This window comes from Meles meles, chromosome 3, assembly GCF_922984935.1.
Source record: "Meles meles chromosome 3, mMelMel3.1 paternal haplotype, whole genome shotgun sequence".
In the NCBI taxonomy this organism is placed as follows: domain Eukaryota; kingdom Metazoa; phylum Chordata; class Mammalia; order Carnivora; family Mustelidae; genus Meles; species Meles meles.
The window spans coordinates 177,305,755-177,330,168 of record NC_060068.1 but is presented as its reverse complement, the minus strand read 5'-3'; the positions used below and the strand labels follow the sequence as shown (position 1 = coordinate 177,330,168).

The window sequence follows — 24,414 nt, the reverse complement described above, 5'->3', positions numbered from 1 at the left end:
CACTGAGCAGGGAGCCAATCTTGAGACTCTGTGATCATGACCTGAGCTGAAGGCAGTCGCTTAATCAGCTGAGCCACCCAGGCACCTGTATTACCATGTTCTCTGAATTAAAATTCTAAATGATCCCAGGATATTAGAGAAGGAGGGGACATACAACATTATTTTGAATTTTTCGGTGAGGAAAGCAAAGCCCAGAAAGGTTAGTAAGTGCCAAAGTTCACATTCTTGGGCCAGAATTTAGATCCTCTTCTTCCCAATCAAGTGCTGGTTATTTCTGTTTTAAAAGTATGGAACGGGCAGGGCACCTGGGTGGCTCAGTGGGTTAAAGCCTCTGCCTTTGGCTCAGGTCACAATCTCAGGGTCCTGGAATCGAGCCCCACATCAGGCTCTCTGCTCAGCGGGGAGCCTGCTTCCTTCCCTCTCTCTGCCTGCCTCTCTGCCTACTTGCGATCTCTGTCTGTCAAATAAATAAATAAAATCTTAAAAAAAAAAAAAAAAGTATGGACGGGGTAAGATGCAATCCCCATAAGCGTGCATCGGTATCACTACAGCTCATGAGTTCTGGAAAGGTCAGGGGGACTGATAAGGGGTGTATGAAGTGACAGTTGTTAATCAAGACAAAGATGAAGCTATGATTTAGGGACATGTGCTTACCATAGAGTTCACTAGACAGATAACTAATGTGTAAGTGGTGTCAGACCCAGAATTGATCTGACTTCTCTATTAAGCTGGGGGCTCTCACTTCCAAGAGCTCAGGAAGCAAACAAGAGAATAATCTGATAACAAAAATGCCTCCTATTTCAGTGCTATCTTTAAAACAAGAGGACTTAGATTTATTTTTTAATTAATTAATTAATTAATTAATTAATGTTTTGGTAGGCTCCAAGCCCAATGTGGAGCCTAACATAGGGTCTGAACTCACAACCCTGAGATCAAGGCCTGAGCTGAGAAGCTGAGATCAAGAGTTGGATGCTTAACCCACTGAGTCACCCAGGTACCCCAAAAGATATTTAAGCAATAAAGCTTACAAGCAGAAATAAGACCCTTAAACCACTATTGGCTGTATGTAATGTTAGCTCTACGTAATGTGAGCTCTGTTGTTCATCATTCAGTTATTACTGGCTGAAAATTAGCCATATTTTTAAATTTGGGGACAAATAGCTAATATTTTTCTAATTTTCAGTTTTTACTTTGCTTACTAATATGGACTGAATCATTTTAAGGAGATTCAATTTTGCATCTTGATAGAGGTGGTCAAGTACAACAATCAGCCATTTGTTATGAAAATAAGCCTTCTAATAAGATAGGGAGTACTACGGGTTAAAATATGTCCCCTCAAAATTCATGTTGATGTCCTAATTCCTAACACCTCAGAATGTGAGTATATTTGGAGATAGGGTCCTTAAGTAATTGACACAAAATAAGGTCCTACGGGTGGTCCCTTACCCATATGACTGGTGTCCTGTGGGCACCAAGAGGAGGAAATTAGGACACAGACAGGTGCACCCCCATGTGGGGACCCATCAGGAAAACGGCCATCTGCATACCAAAGGGAGGGGCACCAGAAAAAAACGACCTCGCTAACACCTTGACCTCGGACTTCAACCTCCAGAAATAAGTGGGAAATAAGTTTCTGTTGTTTAACCCTGCCAATCTGCGGGACTTGTGATCTTTGTCACGTAGCTCTAGCAGGCGGGTACAGGGACTCCAAGCCAAGAACCGGAAATACAAAAAAACGATTTTGTCAGCCAGATAATTTGCTCAAAGCAATTTCAAAATGACACCATGAATTATTGTCCCGTGTCTCCTTAAGATATCATGACTCAAATTCAAATGCAAAGACACTATAAATTATAGATTTGACTCATTTTTTTACCTTGTATGATCACAGTGTAAGATTCATATTAGTAACAGCCTAATATTTTCAAATACTGTCATTTATTCCACTTAATCCCCTATATCTATGCTCCTGAGCTAGTAAAGCAGCTGGAGATGATACATGACATGTACCGTTGTGAAAAATGGATGCATTTTGATAAGCATTATAAAATAATTCATATAGATGGGGCTGTTGCTCACGACCTTTATGCTAATGGCTCTGCTGCTCTTTGGGGGAACATCAGAGAAAACCCAATGAGCACTCAGGAATGAACTTTCCAGGATCTGAGGAAAAGGTCACTGATGAGAATGGATTTCTTTTTGGAGGGATTCTGGAATTTTAGTCCCACCGAAATTTCTGAAGTTTATGAAAACAGATCTCTCTCTCTCTCTCTCTCTCTCTTTTTTTTTTTGGAAAGAAGGCAGGAAGGAAGAAGGGAGGGAGAGAGGGAAGGAAAAAAGAAACATGGTCAGCTCGATGTAACAGTTACTACTGCTGTGATTAAAAATGATACTTTTTGAATTTTCATACTTGTATATGAGCAGACAGCCTTCTGCCATTCACTAAAGCCTGGACAATGAAACAATTAAGCTTAGACAATACTTAAAGTAAAATTCCTTATGCTCCATGTGTGAAATGGCTTTAATTCGATGAACTTGAGAACCCTGAACTATGAAAAAAGACCCAGAGAAATGGATTCTTCTTAAGAACAGGAGCTGTAGGGGCGCCTGGGTGGCTCAATGGGTTAAAGTCTCTGCCTTTGGCTCAGGTCATGATCCCAGTTCTGAGATTGAGCCCTGCATCAGGCTCTCTGCTCAGCAGGAAGTCTGCTTTCCTCTCTCTCTGCCTGCCTCTCAACCTACTTGTGATCTCTGTCAAATAAATAAATAAAATCTTAAAAAAAAAAAAAAAAAGAAGGCAGTCTGTCTCTTAAAAAAAGAACAGGAGCTGTAAGCACTTCCAAAGCACACAACAAATATGTATTTCCTCTAAGGTGCAATAAAAAACTCAAGAGGCTAGAATTGTAACTGATCACATATCATACACACACACACACACACACAATTCTGTGTCTTGTGAAAAAAAAACAGTCATAAGAAGCAACGAAAGGGCTGGTTCAGGAAAATGTGGGATAAAGATGCAGAGATTATTGCAAAGCATTAGACGTTTAAACATAATCTTGACTTCATTCTCCTCTTGTTATGTCTCGATGTTTCATTTCATTTTAGGAGTGTTTATTATTGAGTTTACTCTGTGCTGAATCCCATACAGAAATTAGACCCCTGAAACAGACACATGGCAATTCTGACAATGATTTCCTGTGACCGCCTGGAGACCCACTCTGGACACCAAGACCACTAACCGGGAAGACTAAATTATTTTCTTTCCAATTGTGCATTTGACTCTCTTTGATTCTCGGCCGCTGTATCCAAGAAGCATTTTTAGTGTTTTGTCTCATCGACCCAGAGTTACTGCAGATAAAAGGAAACGTTTTGTGTGTTTGCATCCGTTACTGTTCCAGGCATTATCAGTGAGGTAATGATGAAATGCCTTCTTCCACTCCCTGGGCAGCATGTTGCCATAGCAACAGATCATTATATAAAGTTCATCAATTCAGCTGGTCATTATCCCAAAGTAGCAGACAGCTAATATGTATGGAAGTTCTTTCTTTTAACTCCTAATTGGGTAAATGAATTAAACTGGCTTTGGCACTGGGAGTTCAGCATTGCACTTACATAAATAAGAGGGAATTAAAAGGGGAAAACAGGTCTTCAATGGTTACTATATGCTCAAAATGGAGATTTTAATCAATTCAGTTTATCAGGTCCAACTAATGGCTCCCCCCCTCAAAAAAAAAAAAAAAAAGAATATGTTATTCTGCTTAAGTGTCTTAGTCATAAATTACATGCAACATCATTTGATCCCAAAGTATTATTTTAAACTATATGATCCCATCCTTGCCCTTGGTATAGAAGTTCCAGGGAGGCAGATCTTGGGGCAGGTAACGTGGCTTGTTCACCGGATCTCACTGGCACCTGGAATGGTGTCTGGTATACAGCAGGTGCTCAAGCTGAGCACAGGGTTCAGAGTGTGGACTCTGGGGCCCAATGGCCCAGCTTAGACTCCCAGTTCCCACACTTATAGGCTACGTGGCCAAGAGCAGGCTGGTCACATCTCTGTCTCCATCACCCAGGGGTCTAGCTCCCAGGTTAGTGGACACACAGTGAGCTCCTCTATGCAGAGGGCTTGGCCAGTGCCTGGCACAGAGGGTACCTCATAAGGACCCATAGCTACTATTTTCTTGCTACTTCTAGCTTATGGACTATAAGCCCTATTCCAGGTCTGCCTAAAATGAGCAGCCTGCTGCCTCTGTCTGCTCTCGCCCACCCGAAGCCGGAGGGGAGATGCTACCTTTGTCCCCAACACCCTCTACTGCCTTACAAAAAACCATACCAAAACCAAACACTCCTTTAAGCATGCAAAATCAGAAGCTAATGATTCTAGGAAGTTTATCACTGGAGTTTCCTGTGAATAAAAACAGGAATTACAATTAAATTGAGAGCGATCAATCGCGTCCTCTGGGTGTCCTTTTGAAGCTCTCATCTGACCACACCACTTGCATCTGACTTTCATCGTTCTGCTAAGGAGGCAATTCAAGTTTCTAGAAGGAGATTACTTGCCTTGGATTTATTGTATCTAAATTGCAAAACAGCCACCCACTTGGCAGAGTGTGCAGCCCTTCCCTGATAGTCACCAGGCGGGAACAGAGTCTAAATCAGCCTCACACCCCAGGGGTGAAATTTACACTGCGTCCGGTCCCATTAGTGTGAGTTGGGACTGTTGAGAAAAATCCTTGCTAAGCACTTTTATACTTTTGCAATGTTAATTTAAAAGAAAAAAAAAAGAGCTCTCTCCTCAATGGAATAAGAAAATGATTTTCTTGGGGCACCTGGGTGGCTCAGTGGGTTAAAGCCTCTGCCTTCGGCTCAGGTCATGATCTCAGGGTCCTGGGATCGAGCCCAGCATCGGGCTCTCTGCTCAGCAGGGAGCCTGCTTCCTCCTCTCTCTCTCTGCCTGCCTCTCTGCCTACTTGAAATCTCTGTCTGTCAAATAAATAAATAAAATATTAAAAAAAAAGAAAGAAAATGATTTTGTCGTTCTTCTGAACTGCTACATTTTAATTATGGATAAGTGGCGCGTGCTCCAAGCTATTGTAGCTGCGATATTCACGTGCTTCCCCCGGGCAGGACCTTACCCATTCCTACGACTTCAAAGCTGAGCCGAGATCTCTACTCCTGACTCAAATGTTTCTCTTCAGCTTCAAAAAACGATTTCCAACTACCAAAGTGTCCACACGCAACAGGAATACAGCATATTCGAAATTGGGCTTTGTCTGCTCCCCTTTGACTCAAATCTGTCCATGCATCTGAAATCCTGAATTCATTTGTTAGGATAAAATTGTCAATGTGATACATCCTACCTTTTGGCTTCATTGTTCCTGTCTCTCCACCCACAACTCCAGAGAATTTAAATTTCTCACCTCTCAAACACCCCCTGTCTTTCTAAGTCTTCCATATTCTGTGCCTTTTAGGAAGATCTGTCCGTCCTTTCCCACCAGGCAACCATCTCCCCATCTTCCAAGATACGCTGACAGCGCGTGAGCAACACACTGAGCACAGACAGGACTCTGTGAGCCCAAGACCAGGCACTTCTTCACAGAAGTTATGGGGAAAACTGTGGATGTCCGAAGGCATGACAGTGGGATCTGAAATAAGGAACCAAAGGTCTGAGGGGCAGGAGAGCCCCAGCTGGACCCACTGCACAATGTCCCTGTGCAGGGAAACAGGCTCGCATTGGAACACTTCTGAGACGACGGGCCCCACAGCAACGGGCAGCTTCCTGATCCCTGCAGCAAGCTGGCTTCCACGCTGACTTTTCAGTGTGGCTCCCCAAACCATCCATGGGTTTAGTTTGTGATCATTGGGGCATCCCAGCCAATTCTTACTCACTCAGAAGGCAAATTATGAGTCTTAACAAAATTCACTGTTCTTCCATAACTAGGATGTGAACATCTGAGGGACAGCCCAAACCTGACGCCAGTGATACATCGTCCAGCCACGAAGGCCATGGTGAGGGTCTCAATCACACAGCACGAGACAGAAAACCGGGAGTGGGGAGCAACAGGTCGGTGTCTGGCGACAGAGCAGGACCAACCACAGGGCAAGCGAGCAGTCTCCTGATTCCTGGGAGGAGAATGTGTCAGAGGAAACAGTTTTAACACAGACACCAGAGAAAAGACAGGAACCGCACTCAGGAGAGATGTCAAAGTCTCTGTCACCAAAACTAGGCGAGAGGGCAGAGTCCAGCCAGGGTGTGCTGAGCTGGCAAGAAGCCTGTGTCCTCCTGCTCCCGGCATGCTCTGTGCCCAAGGCCAGGACGGAATCAGAGGAAGCCACAGGTGCAGGTTAAGAACCTGCCTTTGAAAGTTAGAGATTCCTGAAGATAAGCTCCCTGGAGAATGATCACAGGTCAGCAATTCAATAAAGACCAAGACAACCGGCTTTTTATCCAGGCCATTCAGAAATAATTAATGCTGCCCACAAGTATTTTTTTAAAATGCCACCACTGTATAATCAAAAAAATTTTTAAATGAAAGAAAAAAATTGTTTAACTCAAAAAGCAGCAACTCATTATGAAGATTCCCTTTAAAGACACAATTTATCAAAGACAAGTCAAGGCCACATTTTCACATTGAACCATTGTTCTTTTGCTAAAGACAAGGTCAGATTTTAAAAATTAATTAAGTGATCATAACACGAGGACCAAAATGAAGCTTCTACTCTGATAATTAATCTTAGAGATCACTTTCAATGCTAAGGGTAGACTTTTTTATTATTTCAAAATCCCATAAATGTATTTGACTATTTAGACAATTAATTATTGGATTTTTTTTATTATTGGCACACATATATGAAAATGGAGTCCTCTAACCCCTTTTCTCTGTTCTAAGAGTGTGAAAACCATCTTCTACTCAGGGTTATTCTTTTTTTTTTTTTTTTTTTTAAGATGTACTTTTTTATTTGAGTGAGAGAGAGCAAGACAGTGCTCCAGCAGGAGGGGCAGCGGGAGAGGGAGAGAAACGCAAGCAGACTCTATGCTAAGCATGGAGCCCGACTCGGGGCTCGATCTCACAACCCTGAGATCGTGACCTGAGCCAAAACTAAGTTGGTCACTTAACAGTCTTAATAGTCACTTAGTAGTCACTTAATCGTGCCACCTAGGTGCCTCCATTCAGGGCCATTTGAAGGGACTTCCGCTGACCGCTAACAACTCTCAGTGTTTCAGCCTCACGTGGCCACAAAGCTGCACACATGTTTTCTAGCTAAAGAAACACATTTTCCTGGAGCAAATTCTCCCTTCCTTTCTTTCAACTCAAGTCTAATCCCTCAAACATCAAATCACATATGCCATCAGTATTTTTATAGCCAGCTGGAACACAAGACTTAGATTAAAACAGATTACAAGAGCCACTCTCTTGGACCGTGTTTTAATCCCAAAATGCTTTAAAATATTCAAACTGAGTTAAGTTTCTGCAGTCTTCAGAAACCCAAAATGTGAAGATAATTATCCCCTTGGTCAGAAAATTAACTAATTTGCATTGAAGGCTCCTAAAGGGTGAGATAGAACCAAAAGCTCAGAGTTTTTTCCTTTCATATTTGGGGTTAAAATAATGACAGTGGGCTTGGCTGATGAGGAGAATAGCTGGACAGACAGAGGGACACAAGCTTTCCTACTTTCCATCTGCCTGTAAATTCAGCAATCACTCAGCATACCGTAAAGTCAGCCAATGCAAAACAAGGGAAGGAACTTTTACTTCACATTGATTTTTCTTTGGTCTACATGCGTAAGCACCTACAGAATTTTAATTTCAGGTATTCTTGATTTAGGGGTTGGTTAGGTGCAGGCTGTCTCAATCCTTCACAGAAGGTCTCATCAGTAAAAGTCATGTCCTCAACTTCTCCAAGCAGATACTTATTTACGTCAGATTTGAATCAGGTCAGGGTGGCATCTGCCACAGAGGACATTAGCTTGGAAACTCATCCCACTCTTAACACCATGAGAATTGTATACGTCCTGCCGAAGAACCCCTGCCACATCTTTTGTATGGGCAATTCTATGGAAAGACCATAAAACACCCTACTTAAGGAACATCAATGTGGCTATCTCTGTTTCAAAAGGAAAGAGGGGTGGAAATTTTAGAAGTCAACCAGTAATTCAACATTCTTTATCTTTTTTTAAGATTTTACTTATTTATTTGACAGACGGAGATCACAATTTGGCAGAAAGGCAGGCAGAGAGAGAGAAGGGGAAACAGGCTCCCTGCTGAGCAGAGAGCCTGATGCGGGGCTCCATCCCAGGACCCTGGGCTCATGACCTGAGCCGAAGGCAGAGGCTTTAACCCACTGAGCCACCCAGGCACCCCGATTCAACAGTCTTTTAATCTGGCTGTGAAACCAGGTTATTTTTTTAAAAGACAAAACGAAAAGAAATTCTTACACTGACATCTCTGCACACGACAAACACCGTTTCCCTCCGCCCAGAACAGGTCTGTTTGGAGCCAGGCACGCTGTCAGTATTTGCATCACCGCACTGAGCGGTTTACCCAAATCTCAGTGTGCTGCGGGCGTCCTGGAGGAAGGAAGTGTGGGGGGCTAATTTGCCACAGCGGTCTGGGGCAAGCCTACTTCCTATAATGCGTTCCAGGTGGGAACTACAGTATCAGTAGATACGCCCCACTCCCCAAGCTTGGCACTCTCTTCCCCCCAGGTCTGTCAAATCCCTTTTACACTAAGGATTTTGCTATCCACATTTCCCCTCCAGAAGGCTTATTTGCAAAGAAACAATGGGGTGTGTTTTCTTCCTGTTACTCTACAGTGTAACCACTTCTGGATGAAAGCCAATATATGATGTCACTGTGAATGACCTTCTATCTAGCCGTGGAGATTGTACTTATTCCTTCCTGCTCCTTCTGAATGCCTGCCGTCTGCTTTAGAACTGGATTACCCGGAGGCCAAGGCTTAACTCTGCTCAGCAGTGGCCCGTGCCACTCCTCCAAGTTAGCGAGGAGGTGCTGAGGTCAAGAACGAAGAAGGCGGACATCCAAAACCAAGGTGGAAACACCCCGAGGAGTGATCTGGCTGCCTGGTCGGATGGGGCTCTGCTGCGGCCCGAGCAACCCGTCCCCGCTCCAAGCCCCAGTTGCTGTAGCCGACATCATGGTAGAGGAAATCATCACAGAGAGATTTACTCTGAAGACAACGTTCCTTTCCAGGGCCGGGAGACCACAGCACTGTGGCCAACTGAGTGGAACCTGAGTTTTCCTAGCACATAGATTTCATTTGTTAGCATAAAAGAATCAAATTATTCCCGATTTTATGGTGCTAAGAACTATTTACTTTTCTGACGTCACAGCGCAGGCAATGGCTGAGTTGGGCCCGTTGAAGGCAAGTCCACCAATTACTCGAATGCCCGCCTGCAAGGGGCATGTGTGGCCGAGATCTAGAATTCTGTTCCCCGCATCCTCGAAAGAATCATGAAGCCTCATCCCGGTCCTCTGCCTTCACAGAGGACCACACCAATCCCGAAGCTGTGGACAGTCCCTTCCCGAGGGACTCCTGAATGCTGCCCAGTGATCCTGGGACCACAGAATGTCGGAGAGGTGGCGCCCCCTGGGGGAGAGACATGCCCACCTCACCGCCTGCAGGGTGACAGGCGGGTTCTCCAGCCAGGGTGTGTCTTCGTGTCCCTCAAGTCAGGAAAAGAACATGCATTGTGGTCACAGTACAAAGAAAGGACAGGAGACAGAGAGAAGGGGATGCGCACTGTTGACATCACCACTTTGCAGTTTCCACAGAGAAAGGCTTCCTCTGCAGAAGTGGAGATCTGGGGCATTGGGTGGACGTGACTAAAATCTCTTTGGAGCTATGACATCACAGCCCACAGAAACGATGACATCCTCCCCGGCCTGCTGTATAAACAGGAGGAAGCAGGTCTGGGAACAGGAGACTATTGTACTTAAACTCTAGTAATCGCCATGAAATCTTCTCGAGATACGTGAGCCATGGGCATCAGCCGGGATTTAGATGAAAAGACGTGGTAAAGAGACATGGTTTGTGTTTTTCTGTCCACAGACAGTCCACAGACTGTCCACAGTGCTTTACTACCTGGGGCAACTTTCGGTCAGTATCGACCGTGTGAATGAGCAGGAGGAAGGCGGGAAGACTCAGCACAGTCTCAGGCACGAGAAGGCCGAGAATTAGAGAGCGGGCAAACGGGCCACCCCAGAGTCACGGGGCCTCCTGCCCCACATTCAGAGAAAACTGGGACATCCACTCATTTGTAGCACAGAACTCCCTCTTATTTCGTGGTTGGGGAGCTAGGTGTGAGTTCCTCAAATTATTCCGAAAACGTGTTTAAAAACAAAACGCATTCCAACACAAGCATGAATGTTCCTGTGTTTAGTAAAACCAACCGATCGCTTGTTCTTACGCCATTAGAAGCAGCCTGGCCTGTATTAAACTGTTTTCAACAGTACACTTTTCATTTTAATTGGGCCTGACATAAACTAATAGGAAAATACCAATTTTGTCCATTGAGTTCTAGTCACTGAGGAATGTGAAGGGAACAGGAGAAAGCCAGGCTACGCTTGGAATTTGGTTGTGAGACCACATGCAAAGTGGCGAAGTAGCCTCGGGGGATTAGCGTCCTGGGGCCACAGTAACAGAAGACTACATTCTGGATCACTTAAAGCAACAGAAACGATCTGTCTTGCAGGGCCAGTGGGTGGAGGCTGGAAATCAAGGTATCATCAGCAGGGCTGTTCTCCCTTGAGATTCTGGGCAGAACCCTTCCTTGCCTCTTCCCAGCTTCTGGTGGTGGCTGTCCACCACTGGTCTTCCCAGGCTTCCGGGGGCACGTTCTGGCCTCTACCCAGATTGTCACATGTCCTTGTGTGTGTGTGTGTGTATGCCCTCCTCTTAAAGGGACACCAGGCCTATTGGATTAAGGGTCTACCCTACTCCAGCGTGACTTAACCTTAACTACTTCCGTCTGCAAAGACCCTAGTTCCAAATAAGCTCACATTCTGGGCTACTGGTGGGTTGGGACTTTAACATGTCTTCAGGGTGGACATAATCTAATCCCTAGAGCCACATCACTGGGATTTCCCACACTGCTATTATTCTCTATGATGATTTTATCATTAGGCACAACATTTATTACATTGTATCTAATGAACTACGTCATGCTTCCGTCTAGCCTCCAGGAGGAACCCTTTACACACCGAGCAATTCTGGTGAGGTTTGCATTTTCAGTGTCCAGTGAGATGGACGGAATTAGGAGTGACTGCTGAAAAACTTTCCAACATACGATCCGCACAATATTATGTTTGCTCATTCCGCCTAAGTAGTTGCAACTCGATTATAAATATTAAGGGAGACAGCTTTTAACAATGGTAACCCAAGGGGCGCCTGGGTGGCTCAGTGGGTTAAAGCCTCTGCCTTCGGCTGAGGTCATGATCCCAGGGTCCTAGGTTCGAGCCCCGCATCAGGCTCTCTGCTCGGCAGGGAGCCTGCTTCCTCCTTTCTCTCTCTGCCTGCCTCTCTGCCTAATTGCGATCTCTCTCTGTCTGTCAAATAAATAAATGAATAAAATCTTTAAAAAAAAAAAAAGACAAAAAAACAATGGTAACCCAAGTGTATCAGTGTTTGGCGGCCACCGGGATCTCCCCAGAGTCTCTCAAGTTTTGTGTATTTCAGTCCAAGGGACTATTGGGGCCCGCCCTGCAGTCAAGGGCCTCACCTTCCTCTCCGCATATCCCCTTCTGCGGGGCTAGAGAAGGAACTGGAAGAAACTAAACACAGAGGGAGAAAGTCAGGAGTGGGATTTCAGCAGGCCCTCAGCCAGTTGCCAACTGTTACTCTTTTTTTTTTTAAGATTTTATTTACTTATTTAACAGAGACAGGGAGAGAGAGAGATCACAAGTAGGCAGAGAGGCAGGCAGAGAGAGAAGTGGGGGAAGCAGGTTCCCTGCTGAGCAGAGAGCCCAATGCGGGGCTTGATCCCAGCACCCTGAGATCATGACCTGAGCCGAAGGCAGAGGCTTAACCTACTGAGCCACCCAGGCGCCCCACCAACTGTTAATCTTAAAGGAGAAATTCTAGAGTGTAAAGAAAATTGTTTCTTTCTGAGTTTTTCTACTAGCTCATTTGGGAAGCATTACTGATATCTGAATTTTAATAATGGCTGGTAGCAAGTGACAATAAATATGCCATGTTCTAGATTAAAACTGTATTTGGGGGGTGCCTGGGGGGCTCAGTCAGTTAAGCGTCCGACTCTTGATCCTGACTGGGGTCATGATCTCAGGGTCACGAGGTTGAGCCCCACATTGGGCTCCACACTGAGCCCAAAATCCACCAGAGATTTTCTCTTTCTTCCCCCTCAGTCTCTCCCCCCAACTCCCATCTCCCATGCCCTTTCTCTCTCTCTCCCTAAAAATAAATAAATAAAATCTTTAAAATATATATGTATTTGGAAGAAAAGAAAGGGACGGTAGGATAAGGCCATTGGCTCTATTTTCTCCACGGCACTCCCGGAAAAGCCACGGGAAGGCATGAGTGCTGGAGTCCCATCTGCACGGACGTGACTCCTTTCTGCTCCGTGGGGTGAGGGAACCCCAACTTCTGGTAGGCTTCGGAACGTCACCCACTCAGTGACCCCTTCTCCTGCCCAGCGGTCCTTCTCAGTGAGATGATTCCATCAGAAAGGAAATGGATTAGCTTGTTTCCTCCCACGCCCTGCATCTCCCTAGTTGAAGCTCACCTCCCAGGGATTTAGGCCGCCTGCGTTTCTGGGTTGCATCTCCCCGTCCCTTTTGCACCCGCACAAGAAGCCAGATCCCAGACTGATGGTGGCACGTCTCATCCCAGTCTGGAGGTGGCAGGAGGCCCTTGGCCACCAGCTGGGAGGCATCAGTTGGAAGAATCCTGCAGTCCTGCCAGGAATCCATCAGCCAACTGGGGCCTGAGACACAGCAAATGGCTGAGGGCCTGGGATGAGAGAAGCGGAGGACTTACTTGGAGATCTGTTCGATGCGCAGGCCGTCTCTGAGTTCTCCAAACACGCTACGCTTCACCAACTCTCAGAGCCCTTGCTACCCGTCATTTCCTGCAGGATGCCTTCCTTTCACTTCGTTGGAAATTAAAATGGATTCTCCTCCCAACACCCATCCTCTTTCCATGACTTCTTCCCGAGGCTTTTGTTCTGTTTTTTTTCCCTTTGACTAGAAATTAAGGCTTTCTGGTTTTTTGTTTGTTTGTTTAAGATTTTATTTATCTGACAGAGAGAGACAGAGCGAGAGAGGGAACACAAGCAGGGGGAGTGAGAGAGGGAGAAGCAGGCTTCCCGCCCAGCAGAGAGCCTGATGTGGGGCTCGATCCCAGGACTGAGCCACCCAGGCACCCCAAGGTTTTCTGTTCTTAAGGTAAGAATCAGAGATGTCGCATCCCTGAATTCTCCCTGCACCTTTCTTTCTGAAGGGAGGATTAGCCTAGAATAAAACCCTTGAGTCACGCTTCATTTTCCTCCAATTATTATATATGTTGTTTTGCTAGAAATCTGGTATTGAGATGTCCACTGCTGTATTTTGCTTTGTTTTGTTTTCCTTTCTTTCTCAAAGCTTCTCCGTCATTTGTTTGGCAGAATTGAGGCAGGAATTTGTCTTGTAAAAGACACCCCTGGTGTTCTGATGCCTGAGATCTTCTCATCTGGGGGAGTGTCTGCCTGTTTCCTTTAATACTGGTTGAGCATAATTTTCATGACTCACATTTCTTTTTCTCAGAATATTTTAGACCATGTTTCAGAGATTTATGCAGCTGGATTGTATTCTGGGGCTCCTAACTTGTTTCCTTCTCCTGAATGCCAATGATTTATTGATCCTTGGAATTTAAAACGTAACCTGGCTACATGCCATGTTCATTTACTCTGAATCAATATTGCTCAAACATGGTGGGGTCTTGAAATTTTCAGACTCAATCTTCCTTTATTTTGGAGAAATCATTCCTAGTAACTTTGCCTGCCCCATCAAGACATTCAAGTCCTATTAGAGATCATTTCTGATTTTTTTCTGCCATATTGCATGTGTTTGTGAGTATGTGTGTGTGTGTGTGTGTGTGTTTAGAGAGAAAGACAGCGCACACCCTCAAGCAGGGTGCGGGGTGGGGCAGAAAGGGAGGAAGAGAGAAAATCCCAAGCAGGCTCCATGCTCAGCACCGAGCCCAGTGAAAGGCTCGATCTCATGACCCGGAGATCATGACCTGAGTCCAAAATCAAGAGTCAGACGCCCAACTGACTGAGCCACCCAGGCGCCCCATTACGTGATCTATTTTAATCATTTTGCACTAGCTTGCTGCATCTTAAACATTTTCCCCCAAATCAAGTCCCAGGTGTTTTGTGAACTCGTTAGCAAATCATACCAGCAGCTACTGAAACAAACAGTAAACATATTGATTAGGCTCAGGCTGGATAACAGATTTCATATCAGCATCAAACAGTCAGGAACCAATCCCAACGCTGTCGGTTTCTCACCACAGAGAAAGGTAAGGTCCATCTGTTATAGAGAGAGTCTAGGTCAAGAAAACTATTATTTCATCCAGAACAGCACGACGTGAATATGGTCCAGAAATGCCCAGCATCAAGTTCACCTGGGGACCAGTTAGAAATCCCAGCCTTCTGCATAATGGAGAAACCTGTCAAATCCCATGTTGTACACCTGAAACTAATGTAACACTGTATATCAACCATGCTTCAGTAAAAAAAAATAAAATAGAATTTAAAAACTAAAATAAAGTTTGTCATTTGTTATTAGTTCATCTCTTGTTCTGAACACATATTCCTGTGTGTGTGTGTGTGTGTGTGTGTGTGTGCACGCGTGTGTTTGTGTGTGTAAAATCCCAGCTCTCTGTACTATATCGGAATCCAGGCTTTACCTATTCTCGAGCTGAACAAACACTGGCTTAAAATACTCCCGTAGAATAGTCACAGTTGGGAATGAGGGAATAAATAGTTACAGAAAAATAAAATGGACGGTTAGTGGCGGCGGCAGAGGGTTCGAATCTCTGGGACCTGCTTCCTCAACAAGCACAAGGGAGAACAAGGGAGCAGAAGCAGACTTATGCGGTAAAGACACACATTCAGTTAGAGACACACCGGAATGGAGACGAAGTAAAAAGACAGTAGTACACTTCATCCTGGAAGGGATTGCGGAAACCCAGAAACTAAATGGTATTTCCAGGGAGGCGGCATGAAATAGAACCACCAAGACTATGGGCAGAGCCTGAGTCACGGCCCCCTGCAGGAGGCAGGCAGGAAGGATGGAGCCAGCCAAGGAGCAGCACGGACGCAGAGTGCCAGGGAGCTGCTGTTCGCCAATCAGGCGAGGAGGAGAATTAGAGAACACACGAGCGGTCCACACGATTCTAATTTTGTCTTTGCAGGGGGAGCTGAGCAGCTGTACCGATGTGAGACTCAGTCACTTACAAAGTCTAAGTGTGCATATATATGTCTTTTATTTGTTATTATTATTAATTTTATTTTAGAGTGAGAGAGAGCGCATTCACGAGCAGGGGTGGGGGATGGTGAACAGAGGGAGAGGGACAAGCCAGCTCCGTGCTGAGCACAGAGCCTGACACAGGGCTGGTTGCCAGGACCCTGAGATCACGACCTGAGATCAGCAGAAATCAAGAGTCAGACACTGAACTGACTGAGCCACCCAGGCGCCCGCAGGCACAAGTACTCTAAAGGTGTTACCATTTGCCATTTTGCCTCTTGCTCTGAGAAGACCTTCAGAAAAATAGCTCCTCAAACAGCAGCACGGTCGTGGCCCAGATAATGAGCCTAGCCCTGGCTGGATTCCCAATAAGAGAGAAAAGGGAACAGACCAACGACATGCCTGGGAAAAGCCCACTGACTCGGTGGGGTGGCGGCCAGCAGGGAAAAGCCATTCGAGCTGCAAGAAACACCAGGAACTGCACTATTAACAGGGTCTATTTCACTTCGATTTTTAGATAATACTGACAAATAAAATAAACCAACTTCCAAATGGCCGTTGGCAGGTTTTCTCCAGGTCCTGTTAATTCAAGTAAAATCAAGGGGTGAGTGAATAAACTTATTGCCAGACCTGAATTCCCAAGCCCAAGACAGCAAATTGATTTCGTTAGCGAGTGAGGAAGCACTCTGCCTCACGTTCGCTCGCACGGAATGATACACTCACGCTGCAGCAGCGAATGCTCACAAATTCCTGCATGAGGTCTGGCCGGAGCTGCGGTGGGACTGGAGGGACCCCAGCCATGTGTGCTGAGGATCAGCTTTACCGCCAAAGGGGAGGGCTGTTCCTGGCTTGTCTGGATGGAAGTCTTCTGGGAAGATGTAAATAAAGGACCGCATGGGCGTAAGCCTTCAGAGTTTTAAGTCAGAATCTCTAACCCTTGTCATCCCTGCTTGTCGGGAAGTTGTTCAGCTCCTTGCAGGGTTAGTGAAAAGAGACTGGCATTTCAGACTATTCTTTCCAATATTCCATTCCACATCTCAATTCCTGGGAAATAAAGAGGAAACCCCTAGGCTGGACCATTAAAAATAATACCCTTTAAAAATGAATTTTATTCTAAATAAAAACTTAGGAAGAAAGGTATTTCCTTCAAAATGTTAATTAATCAGTGATGTAAGAGATACATGAAGGGGCTCCTGGGTGGCTTAGTCAGTTGGGCTCGAGTGTCCACCTTCGGCTCAAGTCATGGTCTTGGGGTCCTGGGATCAAGTCCCGAGTCAGGCTCCCTGCGCAGCAAGGAGTCTGCTTGAGAACTCTCTCGCTTCCTCTCCCTCTGCCCCTCCCTCAATTCATGTTCTCACTCTAAAATGAAAAAATAAACCTTAAAAAAAATAAAAGAGACAGAGATGATCTGTTTCCAGCACGTGAGGACACAGCGAAGAGACGGCCTCTGTGAATGAGGAAGGACTCTCACGGGGAAACAAGCTGGTGGCTCCCTGACCTTAACGTGCAGCGGTCACAATGGTGAGTAACAGATTTGTAACGCACCCCCCCCCCCCCCGGTCTGCGGTGTTTTGTTCCAGCAGCTGAACTGCCTGAGACACGGTCAAAGCTGAAGTACGGGACTGTGCCGTTGCCATCAGAGATCCCCAGAAGCTCCTACGAATCCTTATAAACCCAAGGAAGCAAACATTGCCTTCTTACAGCCTTGGCCGTGGAAGACGTCAGAATTCTCAGGCTGAGGCCTCAGGCTGCCCTGCCCGCACCCCCCAAGGCCTGCTCAGGACCACCTCATCTCCCCTTCACCATCCCCCTCCGGGTACTGATAAGAGAGACTCAACAGCCTCCTGGAATCCCAAGGAGACTCTGTTCTCTGTGGCTCCAACCTTCAGAACACTTATGAAGAAAAACTAGGGAAACTTCTGGAAAGATCCAGTTTGCTCATTCTTCTATCTACCACACACCAGGCACCCTGCGGGCACTGAGCATAAAAACGGCAGAAAATGAGCCACGCTGCCTTCCTACATAGTAGTGAACAAAACGCATGCCGCAGCAGTAATTCTCCGCTTCTCTGGCAACACACAGCAAACTTCACCTCCCCGTCCCGCAGGCCACATCCGTCCTCTTCGAAGCCTCGTCATGGATGCGCCCCCTCACTTCCTCCCCGCCCCTCCATCACACGGACCCTTGTGGGCACCAGTGGCCCCCTTGGGTGATCTCAAGGTCACATCTTTGTCCTTACCTTACCTGAAAACACGGTGTCCCTGCCCAACGCTGATCACTTCCGTACTTTTGATGCTCCCCTCTTTCTTCAAGGCCAAGTGTTCCTCCTTAGTGAGCTCTCAGCTTCCACGTCACCTCCTAGGAGAGGCCCCCCCCTCACCAGCCAAGGACAGGAGCCACCCTGGCTCCCGCTAGCCACGGTATAGGCCTGTCACACCGCCCTGTCGTTTCCTGCCACGGCAGAGGAGGACGTTCCAGTCTGCTCCCCTCTGACCCATCACGGCTCACATGAACCACGAAATAGTCAACGTTCAATAAATCTTGGTGTCTTTATGAATAGAACCAACCCACTGATGGGTATAAAATATTATACCAAGGGGAGTTGTGAGGACAGAGGGTGCAGGCGTGGGGGCGGGCTCCATGTGGGGGGCTTGTGCAGGAGGAGCTGAAGACAGGGATTAGCTGGACAGGTGTGGGAACCGAGACACCGTCCCGGGGCTGGCCTCGGGCCCCTGCACTCTGTGACGTAAACCAAGACGGGACCTGCCTCCCGCTGGTGACACCGGAAAGCACACACGTTCAGATGCGCTCGGTGATTTGTTCAACAGTGCAGCCTGTGTCTTTTCTGAAACAACGTGTTGTCTGCCCCCCGGACACATTCCTCCAATGCTTCTATCTACATCTCGCAACAGGAATGTCCTGGGAGCACTGCTTTGAACCACACAGAAATCCTGGCGACAATCCCAGGATAATATCACAACCAACAAACGTCCTCTAACAAATTCCATCGTCTTAAATTATCCCAATGAAAATGGTCTTGCCAAGAAAAAACTTATCCTGTGAGTAGTTAAGAAATAATAGCGAAGAAATCAGGCATAGTCATTGCGAGGAAAACTAGGACCGATGTAATGCAAAAAAGACAGTAATAAGACGGAGTTTCCCATGAGGTGCACGGAGGGTGACGAGGACAAGGTTATTCTGTGGGTCTTTCTAGGGGAGGACAGACTCACGGCTTGACACTGAACGTGCACCTTTCGGATGTAAAACACGGAAGCGAGAGAGGGTCGAAAACTCGGGAGACGTGCCCACTCCTACCTGTGGCCAGATAGATGATGTGCACCAGCATGTCCCTGCCCTGTACCACGTCCACGGCCATGTGGGAAAAGCGGCTGTTGTCCTCCATGAAGGTGGGCACCGAGGTCACCGGCTGCACCACCTCGTGCATCAGAATGAACTTCTGAGCATCCTGCAGGTTCCTCTCCGTCAGGTTCACGTACAGGCCTTGGTCCACCGTGCCACACTGCAAGGGAAATCAGGTCATTACGGGACACCCATGGCTGGTCCTGCCACCTGGCTGGAGGGGACACGGAGGCTGAGTCGCTGCCTTGTGCAAACACAGGCGTTTCTCCATTGCCCTCGAACTCCCTGGCCTTGGGTCCCTCCCCTTCCACATTTGAACTCATCGCACTTGGGGAGTCTTTATAAACTCCATCCTAAATGGATGATCGGATGTTAAAAAATAAAGCAGAAGTCAGTACTGGCTTTAACTTGAACACAGGTGCACTCCCCATCACCTGTCTGGCCAGGTGCCCATGATCCTGTCTGTCCGATAAACCAGGTCCTCAAACAGAAGACCCAGCAGTCAGAACATCCGACAGATGCAGCACCTCCCCTACTGGAAGGGTGAGTCTATAAGCAAGATACGGATTCCGCGGAGATAGAACTGGGCCATTTTTACCCATAAATGCTGTAATCTGATTCCAGTCTTTTCCACCTGGGTGCAAGACACTGTTGCTTTGTGCTCCTGCTCCAAACAGGGTGAGGGAGGATGGGAGATGGCGAAAGGGGAGGGTAAAAGAAGGAGGGAAGGAGAGAGACGTTCAGATGGAGGCACTGTGGTGAAGAGGAGTCTGGGAGACGGGGTGTGTGGGGGGTGAGGGGTGGGGGTCAGGATGGGGGATGGAGAGCTGGCCTGGCGATTGCTGAGAAGTGAATTCAGAGCTGTGGTGTGCAGAGGCGAGCAGCCCGTGCATAGGATGGATTTTGGCGAGGACGAGCAGTCAGAGGGGTGGGGAACAGAGAAAAAAAGCTCTTCTGGGGCAGAGCACACCATCAGAAAATCTTCCCCAAACTTTCTCCTTTCTTTTCTAAGCTTAAATCCTGGTGCCCACAAAGGCAGATTGTCGGCAGAACTTCCCATAAGCAAGGTCGATGGAAACGGCCCTCTCTGCCGGAACCAGCCGAGCCTACCGTTCATCCCACGGCCTCTCTAATGCTTGGTTTCATAACAAGGGAGAGGTGCAGAACTGTAGGATGGAAACGGCCTTTTCAAAAGAATGATCTTTTGGGAGCCCCTGATGCAAAGTTCTTTCCCTACTGTAAAACGATAAGCCGGTTGTGAAATTAGAGATGAGCAGAGAGACACGGATCCCAAAGCTGGTCCAGAGCATCGTCCATGTCACACTCCTGCAGGGGCAGCCTGTCTGCCCAGTGACAGGACCCCATGAAGTCGGGGGAGAGGTCAGCTCTGCGCCCCCGAGAGCCACACAGTCACAGGCAAGGCACTGCCTCTCGGCCTGTCTCCAGCTCCAAAACACTTGCTTGGCTCCCTCCACCGGGCAGGGGTGAGGCCGAGGGAGATCATCCCTGGAAGGCATCTGTAAATTAACTGGAAATGCCAAGGAACAAAGTGGTGTGCCTGGCACAGAGAAGCGATTCAGCCAGTGGCAAACCCGCCTTGTCACAGGACAGCAATTCTACGGTCCACTGAGCCGCCGCGGCCGGGGGAAACACATGAGTGAGTAAAGGACAGAACCAGCGGGGGAAATACACAAGCAGCTGCTAGTGGGGCAGGGGCTGAGCTGGGACATCCCCGTCCATCCTATTTAACTGTAGCACTTACGGGACAGGGACACTGCCTGCCCGCAGAAGTGTGACACGATGAAAATTCTCTCCCAGACTTGGTCTGAGGCCTACCCCGGTGAGCTCTTGTTCCGAGAGGGACTCTGGCAGTTTTCTCTCCCTGAAATCAACAGCAATGTTGAAACCCAGGTGGCCCTTCTCTGTCTACCTGCCGGGAGAAGTTTTACACCCAGGCTTTGTGTCCTGTGCACAGTATTTTTTTAAAAAAACTGGCATCACAAAAACCGGGCGTCCTAGCACAAAACGGAGGACCTCGCGCTGCTCTTCAGGAATCCGGAGGTCTGCGAGACCTGAGAGGCCTTGGTGAGCTAGAGCTGGGTAGTAGCAGACCAAGGATCTGCCTCTGTCCTTTGTACCTTGGTCCCCTTATCTGAAGTCATCAACCAGAACCGCCACTATAATATTGTGATTTGTACGAAATATGGATTTGGTCTCCGTCCTCTTTCTGACACAGAGCTCCTTCAACTAAAGGGTGGAAATTTTCTAAGTGCAGAGATTGGTCAAGGTGCCTTTTGTCATGTTAATGAGGTGATGCTCAGGCCACGCCCCCAGGTAAGCCCCAACCAAAGGATGGAAGCCGGGTTGACAGGAGAACCAGTCCTGTGATTAGAGGGTGGGAACTTTCAGTCCACCCCTGATCTCCAGGCAGGGGAGAGCAGCTGGAGGTTCAGTTCAATCACCAACGGCCAATGATTTAATAGACCGCACCTGTGTAATGAAGTCTCCGTAAGACTCCCCAAAAGGACAGGGTTCAGGTGGTTTCTAGGCTGGAAAACACGTGCAGATCAGGAAGGAGCGGTGCTACGTCCTGGGTGCCTTTCCCCAGACCTCGCCCTGTGCTTCTCTTCCAGCCAGTGGGTCCAGAGTTAGGTCCTTTTATAAAAAACTGGTCATCGAGTACGTAAAATGTTTCTCTGAGTTCTGCGAGCCCCACTGGTAAATTAATTGAACCCAGACGGGAGGTCATGGAAACTCTCCACTGATAAGCCATGGGTCAGAAGCACGGGTAACGACCTGGCCTTAATTAAGATCAGCCCCTGAAGTGGTGAGGGGCTAGGTAGGAGCCCCGTGGGGCTGATCCCTGCCCCTGTGAGAGCTGATGCGACGTCCAGGTAAACAGTGCCAGAACTGAGCTGAATTGTGTAACGTCTTGGTTTACTTTGCCAGCCTGTAATAAATAGCTCACCCAAGGATTCTTTTTCAACTATTCTGAAAGCTATTTAGATTTATAGTATGTATTTATTGGCTCGTAAGTAACCCACCTAGCTCTCTAATGGGCTGCAAATTCTCTAGCTGTGCCTTGTGCACTGGATTCCCGCGGTATCTGCGTGACACCTTGGGGATTCGGTGCAAGAGGGAAACGATACAAAGAATCATCGTCCTCAAGTGTGTTACAAACCACAATGGTTGTCTTGTAAATGCTTCCAAAATTAATAAGGGTCATCATTCTCCTAATTTCTTTAATGCCATAATATTTGCATTTTTGTTTGTCTCCAAGACAATAGACCCGGCTTACGCAGCAAGTCCACGGTCACCCAGCCTCATGCTCAGGTGCCGGATCTGAACGGTACTCTTCCTCCCGTCCTTGCTGCAAACCTGGTCCGTGTATGAGAAGGTCCTGAGGACGCAGCCGACCCCTTCATTTGCTCTAGCAATGGCCTCCTTATCTGCCTGGCCACTCTTAAGGGTCTGTTTTCCATTTTGGCTCCATCATTTTTGATTGGTGGTTATCAAAACTGCACAGAAAATTCTGGAGTCTGTCCACTGGATCTGGATGGTGTTTCCTGTTACTGACCAAAGCTCTTCCTTGGGAAACTCAGGGCCAGGAGGACTTCGGGGACTGGCACTGCCCACGGTGGTTTCTAGGTGGCAACTGATACAAATATTAAATATTTTTCACTCTTCTATTGTTTTCAACAGTGAGATTTCTGTATTAAATCTAGGAAAATGATGCACTGTCCCTCCTAACCCAGTCTTCCTCCTGAACCTGAAGCCTACTTCTGCTCCTCTAACTAATTTCCTGGTTCTAGTTACAAGTGTGGCATAAAATTCCAAATGTCAGTAGGCAAACAAGAATCAAAAAAATCAAACCACTTCTCACTGCTGGTTACTGCAGACAGAAGGCTGTTTATATGTGACTAGGGGAGGGATCCCTGGCTCAAAGTGTATTCCCACCTTGTGCCTGCTAGGTGGTCTCATGAGTGTCCGTCAGGATGCCTGCGCTAACATGTTATCAAATGTGGTAAACCGAAAGAAAATCCTTGGGACTTAATTGTACCAGAAATTACGTAAGGAATCATCATCATCTGAAACTTTCGTTCCCTGGAAATCTTAAATTCTACCCAAACAGAGTTCAGCCCAGCTAAGCAAGCTTCCTGCCTGGAATGCGGACCACATCTCTACAAGCTTCATCTGGTTGAAGGCACCTACTCCCATCTCATAAACGTGAGTGAGCCCTCCGTGCGACCAGACGTCCGTGGCCTTTGGAAAGAAGGGATTTCGCTGTGTGCTACACATACATCCAGACAAAGGGCCTAAAAGTTATCCACTGCCTGGAGGGGGAAAGGCATCACGGGCTTATTAAGTCACCATTCATTGTGAAGACTTTTGCAACAGAAGCATCAAGGCATTAAAAGTAACCTGTAAATAGAGTGAGCGTCTTTGCTAATTTTTTTTTAACCGTCGGGATTTTACCAAGAACTTTCTTAAACAGAATGATCAATTTCACCTTCAGGATTTTACGAAGGGACTTCATGAACGTTGCCCCCCAGCATCTGGGACAGGGCGGAATCTGGGTGCAGACATTCAGCAGAGGGGCAAACGGTCCGCCTTGAGTTCATACTGACATTATTAAGGGCTAGGGCTACCTTAGCTTCCGTTCCTGCTGAACTGTTGGCTCCCCTGACCCGTAGTAGGAATCTGTCTAGTACCGGACTTTCTCGGTAGCGGGACCGGGAAAATACGCACATGCCTCAGTTTCCCGACTTCTACCGTATGGATGACACTGCCCTCCTCACAGGGCTGGGGAGAAGCATATGACCAACATCTAACACAATGTGTGCCGCCCAGAAGGCACCCAATAAATGGGCCCTAAGAGTCATCCTCTCCGGACACCTTCTACAGTCAGCAAGGCACCTTATCAGGATCATCAACCTCTGTCCCTAAAATATTCCTGTGCCTGGGTATCCCACCTTTCTCGTCCGATGGGTGAGAATGAGAGAAGGAAGATCCCAAGGGAATGCTCAAGGAAACAGGAAAGAGCAGGTAAAAACCATCGGTCCACCTCAAACCCCATGCTCTTAAAGAAAAATTAAAGTTTAGAAACACCCTTTTGCAAAACGATTAGAGCTGAATGGTTCCTGCCAAGGCCCAAGGAAAGTGTAAAATCACGGAGCCTTTCCACGATCTCAGTTTTCTCAAAAGCCAGCGTGTTGCACTGATCAACCAACCTGAACTTGGGGGCCTGCGCCCAGAGGGCGGTTCTAACACTCACGCGTTGGGGTAACCGAGGCTTCCTTAGGCATAAGAGGCTGGGGTTTCGCATCTGAGGCCCGAGTTTGGGATCTCGGCTCAGCGGAGCAGCCAGACTCCTCGGCCTAATTATCCGCCCTGGGGCTCGGCACCCCTCTCTGTCTGTGGGAGAGTCGGTTACCGATCCCGGCACCGTTGCTACCGTACAGGACCACCGCAGAGTCAGAACGCGGTGCCACTAAAAAGTACACCCCGAGCGGGAGGACGGTGATGCCAGGCGCCTTCTCGTCAGAAGGGAGGCTGCGTAGACCGAATG

The 24,414-nt window shown here is 47.3% G+C and overlaps 1 protein-coding gene across 10 annotated transcripts in view; it reads right to left on the bottom strand.

Moving 5' to 3' along the window:
* The window catches only part of SEMA5A (semaphorin 5A), a 465,678-nt gene that overhangs the window by 113,673 nt on the left and 327,591 nt on the right, over nt 1-24,414 (bottom strand). For all 10 annotated transcript variants that reach the window (XR_006817661.1, XM_045998962.1, XM_045998963.1 and 7 more), the window contains one exon: nt 18,801-19,005. Coding sequence is in view for 9 of the 10 variants with exons in the window: in XM_045998962.1 (XP_045854918.1) it covers nt 18,801-19,005 (205 nt within the window). In the remaining variant the exon portion in view is untranslated. The remainder of the gene's footprint in view (nt 1-18,800; nt 19,006-24,414) is intronic.